General features: G+C 41.3%; 1 protein-coding gene across 1 annotated transcript; it reads right to left on the bottom strand.

Annotated features, from left to right (window-relative positions):
* Positions 1-5932: 5932 nt before the first annotated feature.
* Positions 5933-9589, bottom strand: LOC103404045 (serine/threonine-protein phosphatase PP1 isozyme 2-like). Its single transcript, XM_008342900.4, has 4 exons — positions 8789-9589; positions 7142-7701; positions 6843-7058; positions 5933-6347 (listed from the first exon to the last, which is right to left on the bottom strand). Exons 1-4 carry the CDS (start codon positions 8961-8963, stop codon positions 6324-6326), a joined length of 975 nt encoding a protein of 324 aa, XP_008341122.1. The 5' UTR covers positions 8964-9589; the 3' UTR covers positions 5933-6323.
* Between the last annotated feature and the right edge of the window lie 59 nt (positions 9590-9648).

Raw genomic sequence — 9648 nt, 5'->3', positions numbered from 1 at the left:
ACCCTTCTTCCGCTCCCTATTTCCCGCACCGAGTTCTTCTCCCATGGGCCTGGGCCTCTCTAATCCACATAACCTCAACCCACTCCCTACCTACACCCCCTCAACCCGGCCCACACCATCCCCTATTACTATTACACCCAGGTCGGCCCACTCGCAACCAAACCCAGCCTCTTCATCTCATTACTCACCGCACCCTTACACCCACACCCACCCAACACCATATACTTTTCACTCCTTCCATATTTCCCCGTCCCCCACCCCTCATTTTACTCACCACACCCACCCAACACCCTTCCCACAACTTCAAACCCATCAAAATGAAACTCTCGCGTTTCACTGAGGAAGACCCTTACGGGTGGTTGGCCATGGTGGAACGATATCTCGACTATTATGAGGTCCCCCCTTAATAATGGGTCCTTGTTGCAGCTTGTAATTTTGGTGCAGATGCCTCTATTTGGATGAGGGGTTTTGAACAAAGGCACGGCAGAGATAATTGGGGTTTATTTGCTGACTTGTTGCTTCAACGTTTTGGTGGGGGTGATCGAGCAAATATTGAATCCCAGCTCACCCACATATAACAAATTGGCACTGTGGATGACTATATAGCAGAGTTTACTAAACTCTCTTGTAGGGTGATTGATTGGATAGAAAATCAGCTCAAACATGTTTTCTTGGGGGGACTGAAAGAGGATATCCAACATGATGTCCTAGCCCTCGAACCCGAGTCCTTACACCAAGCTAAAAAATTGGCCAAAATTTTTGAAACAAAAAATCACTCCAAAAGAACTTCTCGCCCAAATTACTCTCGGCCATACCTTTCCCATAACTTTCCCAAACCATCCAACCCCACCTCCATCCCTGCCATCTCCTCCCCAAAACCCCCCACAAACCCAAACCCCTCCTTTTAAATGATTAACCCCAGCCGAGGTTCAAGAAAAAATCCGCAAACACAAATGCTTCCATTGCACAGAACCCCATGTCCCAGGACACAAATGCAAAGTTCCTATGATTGTGATGCTTGATTCTCCTACCACTGAGGATGAATCTCCTGAATTTCATGACTGCCAATCGGAGGAAGAGCTCCTTCCCGATCCCCCATGCCACATGCTTGAGCTCTTTCAGCTCCTTGGACTTAGCATGGGTCAACCAATGCGATTACACGGCTCCATCAACTGCCTTCCGGTTACGGTCTTAATCGATTCAGGAGCTGCTTGCAATTTGCTCCATACAAATATTGCACACCACCTAGGCCTCCCAATTGAACATATTGCCCCAGTCCATTTCACCACTGCCTCTCACACTCGAGTTGCTACTTCCTCCCGAGTTCATGATGTGGCTGTAAAAATGCAAGGCTACACCCTTCGTGGTTCATTCCTCCTTTTGAACATACCTGGCTATGACCTTATCTTGGGGTCTGAGTGTTGGAGTCTCTCGGTTTTATAGGGTGGCACTTCAAACATAAAACTATGATATTCAATGTCCAGGGCCATACCCACACTCTTCAAGGATTAGTCAAAGCCACTCCACCTTTTCGCACCTGTCACTCATTGCAACCCACTTACCCACCCCACCATCCCAATTCCCAACCAACCCCACCTACGGCACCTTCTATCTCTCCTCCACCCAATACCCCCTCAGCTATTCTTTCCCTCCTGACACAATACCATCATCTTTTTGCCATACCTTCGGGCCTCCCACCCCAACGCCACATAGACCATAAAATTCCACTCTTCCCCAACACTGCACCTACTTCGGTCCGTCCCTATTGGTACCCATACTCCCACAAAGCTGAAATTGAAAAACAAGTGCAGGAACTCCTACAATCAGGAGTAATTCGAAATAGCAATAGTCTCTTTTCCTCCCCCGTTCTCCTTGTCAAAAAGAAGGATGACTCATGGCGACTTTGTATTGACTATCGAGCTTTGAATGCAGCAACCATCAAGGACCGTTTCCCAATACCAATTGTGGATGAGTTACTCGACGAATTATATGGGGCAGCTATATTTTCTAAGCTTGACCTTCGGTTAGGTTACCACCAGATCCGAATGTGTGCTGAGGATATCCCAAAAACCGCATTTCAAACACACGACAGCCATTTCGAATTCTTGGTGATGCCATTCGGCTTATCCAATGCTCCATCAACTTTTCAAGCTTTGATGAATTCCATTTTTTGGCCATACTTACGTAAGTTTGTCTTGTTTTTTTTTTTATGATATCCTTATCTATAGTCCCTCATTGGCTACTCACCTCTCCCATTTGGAGAATGTTTTTCAAGTTTTGTCTACTCACAGCTTGAGGTTAAAACTTAGCAAATGTTCCTTCGGGCAAGCTAAGATTGACTATTTGGGTCACTCTATCTCGAGCCAAGGTGTAGCCGTGGACAATTCTAAGGTTCATACCATCACAAAGTGGTCTCAACCGCAGTCTCTCAAAGGCCTTCGTGGATTCTTGGGTCTCACGGGTTATTATCGGAAGTTCGTACGTCATTATGGCTTGATTGCAAAGCCCTTGACTGAGATGTTAAAACAAGGAAATTTCTCTTGGACACCAGACTCCATTGCTGCATTTAACAAGCTTAAGCAGGCACTCGTAACCACACCCGTGCTTGCTCTCCCCGATTTCACCAAACAGTTTACAGTGGAAACCGATGCATCTGGTATGGGTATAGGTGCGGTCTTATGCCAAGAAGGTCATCCCATAGCTTACCTTAATAAGGCATTGTCCAATCGGAATCTCGATCTCTCTACGTATGACAAGGAAATGATTGCCATCATCTTTGCTGTACAACATTGGTGCCATTATCTCTTGGGTCAACAATTTCGGATTGTCACTGATCACACACCCATCAAATTCTTCCTTGAGCAACGTATCACAACTCCACAACAACACAAATAGCTTGTTAAGCTGCTTGGTTATAATTACACAGTGGACTACAGACCGGGTTCCCAAAACGGAGCTCCAGATGCACTATCTCGCCAACATGAGCTACTGCCTCTTATGGGGTTGTCCTCTCCAGTGTTTGATTGTATACCAGAACTGCAACAATCATATGCTACAGACCCCCAGGTTCAAACACTTTAGCCTTCACTACTCCAAACACCAAACAGTAGTGTGCAGGGCTTCACACTTGTCAATGGTGTCCTTCATTACAAACAGAGAATTTTTGTTCCCCTTACATCCCAATAGAGGCCAAAGATCCTTGACGAATTCCACTCCTCGCTGCAAGGTGGCCACTCCGGCTTTCTCCGTACTTACAAACGAGTCTCTCGTAATTTTCTTTGGCCAGGCATTCGTAAGGATGTAAAAACTTTTGTAGCCACATGCTCGGAATGCCAACGCCAGAATCATGAGACTATTCACCCGCCAGGTCTCCTGCAACCGCTCTTTATTCCCACCGACATATGGTAGGATATCGCTCTTGACTTCGTCGAAGGTTTACCGTCTTCCAATGGCTACACAGTCATTTTGGTCGTTGTAGACCGCCTCACCAAATATGGCCATTTCATCCCACTGAAGCACCCATACACGGCTGCAACAGTTGCTAACACATTCATCAAGGAAATCTTTCGTCTCCATGGCATGCCAAAATCGATTGTCTCGGATCGTGACCCAACTTTTCTAAGTCACTTTTGGCAAGAGTTTTTCAGCAAACAGGGCACCAAACTGTGTCGTAGCTCCGCATACCACCCGCAATATGATGGCCAATCAGAAGTCCTAAATCGCACACTCGAGCATTTCCTCCGGTGTTTTTCCGCAGATCGTCCTCACAAGTGGGTTACTCTTCTTCCATGGGCTGAGTGGTGGTACAACACCACTTTTCAATCTGCCATAAAAATGTCCCCCTTCCAAGCGTTATATGGACTCCCATCCCCAACCATTACCTCCTACATCCCTGGAACTATGGTCGTTCACTCGGTTGATGTGGCGTTGCAGGACCGTGACAAGCTACTCCGTCTCTTGCGTGCTAATTTGCAACTAGCACAGAATCGAATGAAACAAGTTTACGATAAAGGACGAACGGAACGCCAATTCAATGTGGGTGATTGGGTCTATCTCAAGCTCCAACCATATCGCCAGCAATCTGTTGCCACTTGGCATTTCAACAAACTTGCACCCAAGTTTTATGGCCCGTTCCAGGTGAAAGCTCGTATAGGTCAAGTGGCTTACCATTTGCATTTGCCTCCTGACTCCAAAATACACCCAGTCTTCCATGTCTCTCTGCTCAAGAAGAAGATTGGCGCTGCCATTTCTCCTACTCCAATCCTGCCACCTATTGACTCTATAGGTCACTTACATTGGCAACCTGAGAAGGTTTTGGACAGAGGGATGTTCAAGAAGAAGAACGTTGCAGTCACCAAATGGCTCATACAGTGGTCCGGCCTTCCTGCAAAAGATGCCACATGGGAGGACGCCGACGAGATCATCGCCCACTATCTCGCCTTTCGAACCTGAGGACAGGTTCATTCTCAAGAAGGGGGGAGTTGTTAGGACCTTACTGTTGGGCCTTACCCCTCTTCTTCAGTCTCATGCCTTTCGTTAATATTTACTTTGTCTTGGCTTCAAGCCCAAGCCTCGTAGCTAGGGTTTCCCTTTATTGGCTTGTTATATATATATGTTAAACTCAGCCCGAGGGGTTATGAATGAAAAAGGAACCCTTCTCTTCCCTATCTTCGACTTCTCTCTTTCTCTCCCTTTTAAATTCCTGCATTGTTCTTCTATTTCTATCAATATCAGCTTCTGAGCCGATTGGGGCGTACCAACAACCCGTAGCGAAATTAAGCGCCCGTCAATCAAGAACTCTACAATCCACAGTGAATCACAAGTCCCTTGAGATACCATCATAACCAACTTAGAAGCTCATAGAAAGATCGAGATCAATTCAGAAAATATGCAGTACAAAAGAAAGAAAGAGAGAGAGAGAGATTTCTGTAATACAACTAATAATCGCAAAGCTTACTCTGTAAGCTACCTCTTGTACTAATTGCCACCTGGCATTCTTGTTAACTATAGCTATTAGATCTTCAATTAGGAATGTATTAAAGATACGATTTGGTGATTAATTATATCTTTAATGTCTTTAACATTTTCATGCCACAAGCAGTGGAGCTTGGTATAGTCATAGTCAACTGTTCAAGCCTCCAGGATGTTGAACTGCGCGTGGAAACATTTTTATGTCTTGCCTATTTAATGAGGACAATGTCATCTTTTTTGAAGAAAAAAATCCATGTGTTGTCTTTTGAATTTTTGAAATTATTTTTTGCTCCATTGTAATCATGTGCTTAATTTGCTAATTTTTGTTTATGTATATGTATATTCGTGATTATGTATATTTAGTGTTATGTTTTTTTTTCGGTGTAAGAGGAGAGCATAAATCACCACTGCTTTTAGTGGTGGGAAGTGTATTATTTCAAATGTGGACAAGATATACATAATCAATGCTTTATCCTCATTCTTTTAGTTTTAGTTTTTTTTTTATTTGGCTAAATTGCTCTTGAGTAATGCTACAATTACTATCTATTTGTATCATCATTTGCACCATCTCTTTAATAAATATTAGAAGTAGAGTCCACTAAGTATGTTAGTCTCATCTTTATTAAAGAAATGGTACAAATAAATAGTAAAATTAAAATTTTTAATTACACTTACTATTATTGAGTGGTCAAAAGACCTTCCAAGGGAAAAGGATCCTCGCCGGATCCTTTTCCTGGAGATTCCAGGAATCGTGTAATCATATTCGTTCATCATACATAGTACAATCATAAATTATTTTAAATTTAAAATTTAAAATTAAATATAAATAGTACCTAACGAAAACTGATCGCACGATGTACGATGAACATACATAATTACACGATTCCCGGGATCACCAGAAAAAGAAACTGGCGAGGATCCTTTTCCCCTTCCAAGGACACTTACTATTTTCGTTCCTTGATTAATTAATACACAGATTCAACACTGATATGAGAATAATCAACCGAGTCTTACAACTATTTTTTATTTTACATGAAAAGCAAGACTCAAACAACCCACCCAAAAAACACAAAAAAGAAAAAAGAAAAAGGAAAAGGAAAAAAAAAACTCTTTTTCCAACTTTTTACCTATTGCTCTTGCATAGAGTGGGCTGTGTAGTACTAGTCTCCACTGCATACAAGGGCATTGCACATTTTCTGGGAAGATCTTCTGCACTCTCTCTAGCTGAAAGAAGTTGCGATTTTGAGTTTTTGTATTGAAAACAATTAGAGGACTTAAACAGTTAAACCGGCACGTTGCCTATTTCCGACTTAAGGCAGGTACTTTCTTCAGAAATCTCCGATCGCAATACCTTACGCCATTGCACCAAGAAACGACTGGAGGTAAAAAAAAAATACTTATCATAACAAGGGAAGGCAAGTTTCATCCATAAGATGAAGGCTAATAAAGCGCATATAATATCAAAATCCAGTAAAATATGCAGCCTACAACATAACAAGGAAGAATGAAAATTAAATAGCATAAACCGAGGTACCAACTCTTAACAGACACCTAGTTCGGATACTTGAGAGAATATTTTTTTACCAATAAAATACGACAACAAAAATGTTTAACTCACACAGAGACTTGATTGGAGCTCTCATTAGCACTCAAAAATTGTTGAAATTAAAACTCCACAACTAACCAACTTAGATGCATTATATTAATTTGCAGTGATTTTCTAGGCTAACATCAGCATGGACGATAGTTGGAATTTTTCTATATAATTCTCTACTTTTTCATCTGTTTCCAACAAATACCAATATGTAAAAGGTTACGATGATTATAAACTACAAAAAAGAGTTTCGTTCATAGAGTGAGATGGATGATACCTTGGCTTTCAATGGAGTACCCGGCTTAGGTGCAGCTCTACTCCCAAAGCTAAACTTTGGCTTCTTATCAGGCTTCAATATCTGGAAAGAGCACATAAGAGACTCATCGACACTCATCATTGCCCCAGCATTGTCAAACTCACCACAGTAATTAGGTGCTGAAAATATTGTCACAAGTTGCCTATTCGCAAAGAACTCATATCCATCTTCGACAACCTGCAAATATAAACAAGGCATCAGTGGAAGGAACTCTCGGTTGTATGGTATTGGAAAATTCTCAAATTAAAAAAATTTCAGACCTGGTGAGCTCGACAAATTAAATCTAGATCAAGCTTCTGAAGAAACTCTGTTACCCTATCAGCACCGAAGGTAAAGGAAACTCCCCTATCATTTGGTCCCCAACCTCGAATGTCTTTACTAGGATCAGACCACAGGAGATCACATAGCAAACCACTATCTGGGACATCAGTAGGTCGCTTTAAGGTCTTGATCTGATTTAAATTGTTTAACTCGGGAGATAGTCCTCCATGCATGCAGAGTATTTTTTCATCAATGAGAGCTGCCACGGGAAGGCAGTTGAAACAATCTGTAAACACTTTCCAGAGTTTGACATTGAATCTTCGTTTACACTCATCATAAAAGCCATATATTCGGTTTATTGAAGCACATTCATGGTTACCCCTCAGAAGGAAAAAATTCTCAGGATACTTAATTTTATATGCAAGGAGAAGGCATATTGTTTCTAGGCTTTGCTTCCCGCGATCAACATAATCCCCCAAGAACAGATAGTTGGACTGAGAGGGTAATCCACCATACTCAAAAAGCCTCAGAAGATCTGCATACTGACCATGAATATCACCTGTGTGATGTAAAGAAACCCATATGAAATCCGATTACGTTTCTCTTTTTTCTTAAGGGAAAAATGTAAACATGCATATAAATGAATAGATTATGGCTGAAACTATCAAGAATTCATACCTTTCAATGCTTAGTCTTTGCAACATCTCAGAAATATAACAATTTTATGCTAGAAGAATTCAAAAACTACACCGCAGTGTGGATACAGGCATGGAATGTCAAAATTTCAATGCGGATACATATAACATCGACCTAGAGCTCTGCTTTTAGAGAGAAGGATATCTCGACTTCCAACTAGAGAACATAAAGAACTGAAGTTATAGGGTTGTGGTTAATAGGGATAACTGGCCCACAAGAAATCATTTTGACATTATCTCTCAGGCAGAAACTTGGTTTTTCAAAGTGGAACAGCAAGAAGTATTTCTAGCAGATGAATTTCAGATACGAACAACTTTACAAAAGTAAATGAAACAAAAACTACTTCTGACACCAGAAGAAATAAGTTGTCATTATCTATTGTCCTACACAACATTTTCTCTCTACTGTGCATGTGTTACAAAGGAGAAATGAAAACACTCAACTGCGTGATAATGGAAGCGTGAGACCCCAAAATGCCACACGTATCAGGCTGGAATAATGGTTCATATCCTGACTATGCATCACTCTATGTAACTGATCACAGCTCACAAATTTTTACTCATAAACTAAAATGGCCCGTCATCAAACCATAACAATGGATTCAAGAATGAATTTCTCAAAAGCAGTGGATCCAACTTGATCACTTGTTTATTTATAGCACTCTGTCTTATAAGACATATCCCAAGTAAGGATATATACTGATGTTCCTAACCATTGAACTTTATGACATATTTTACCGTTCTTGATTTCTTGTCAGTCACTCAAAGATGGAAACACAGATTATTCATCTCCATATTTGATCGCAACCCAGTTCAAGCGAATCAAACTTATGCGGACCTATAAATCCAAACTCAAAATTGATCGAAGTACAAGTAAACTAAGATAATTAATATATTAAATTTTAAACTAAAATAAGATAAAACAGAGTATGGGGGTTGAGGTAAAAGTACCACAAATCTTGATAGGAGCATCAAGCTCCAAAAGATTAGGCTGCCTCAGAAAAATATCCTTGGAGACAAGACACAGCTGCCTCATCTCACTCTCCTGAAGCTGCACTTGCTTCCCTGGTCTGCCTCTCACTTCAAGAAGCCTATTGATTAAACTATCAAGAACCCCACGTTCCATCTCCAAGTATTTTTCTTGAATTCACCCAGAAAAAAAAATACTCAATCTTTCAAGAACCAAGAACAAATTAAAGCCAGAGAGGAAAGCATAAGAATAAGAATAAAGGACACTGCTTTGGCCTTCTGGACCTCCAAAGACTTTCATTCCATGGGGGAAAAAAACAAAAAAAAAAAAAAAAAGCAAGAGGGGCTGTAAAGGAAGGAGCTTTAAATCAAATGGATAGGGGGGGTTTGGGTTCTCTCTCGAACTTTAGAAAAACGAATGGCGCAGGCTGAAATTAAAAGCAAAGAATATGTTCTTTGAAATCTTTATTTGTTTCTTTGGAGAAGAAAGTGGAGGTATCAGGGGATCAATGAGAGGAGGGTAAAGTGGGGTTGTGAGTGGTGGGGGGGGAGGGGGGGGGAGAGAAGTAAGTATGGAGTCTGGACCCCCAGTAAACCAGAACGATGATGCATAAGACCACCAATTTTGAGAAAACTTTGAAACTCGGTCGGTAAGCACTTAAGCGGTCGCACACCAATTTCACACTCGCACGCTCCACGCATACGGCGGGCGGCAAGTTCATCATCATCATCTCCCTCATATACATATACATATACATACCTATACAGATACATATATATATACATAGACATATATAAAGCTAATGGAAAGGTTAATAGTGATTTTGGTGTCATCATGCCTC

This window comes from Malus domestica, chromosome 16 (genome assembly GCF_042453785.1).
Source record: "Malus domestica chromosome 16, GDT2T_hap1".
In the NCBI taxonomy this organism is placed as follows: Eukaryota; Viridiplantae; Streptophyta; class Magnoliopsida; order Rosales; family Rosaceae; genus Malus; species Malus domestica.
The sequence above is the reverse complement of the archived record's forward strand: the minus strand, read 5'-3'. Positions and strand labels throughout refer to the sequence as shown.

What these genes read in the sequence shown, in the direction of transcription:
- LOC103404045 (XM_008342900.4), bottom strand. Translation starts at nt 8,963, where the DNA reads ATGGAACGTGGGGTTCTTGATAGTTTAATCAATAGGCTTCTTGAAGTG. An exon ending in TAATTTGTCGAGCTCACCAG is followed by an intron (nt 7,059 to 7,141) that starts GTCTGAAATTTT and finishes TTATATTTGCAG; the next exon opens with GTTGTCGAAGATGGATATGA. An exon ending in GTACTCCATTGAAAGCCAAG is followed by an intron (nt 6,348 to 6,842) that starts GTATCATCCATC and finishes TTTTACCTCCAG; the next exon opens with TCGTTTCTTGGTGCAATGGC.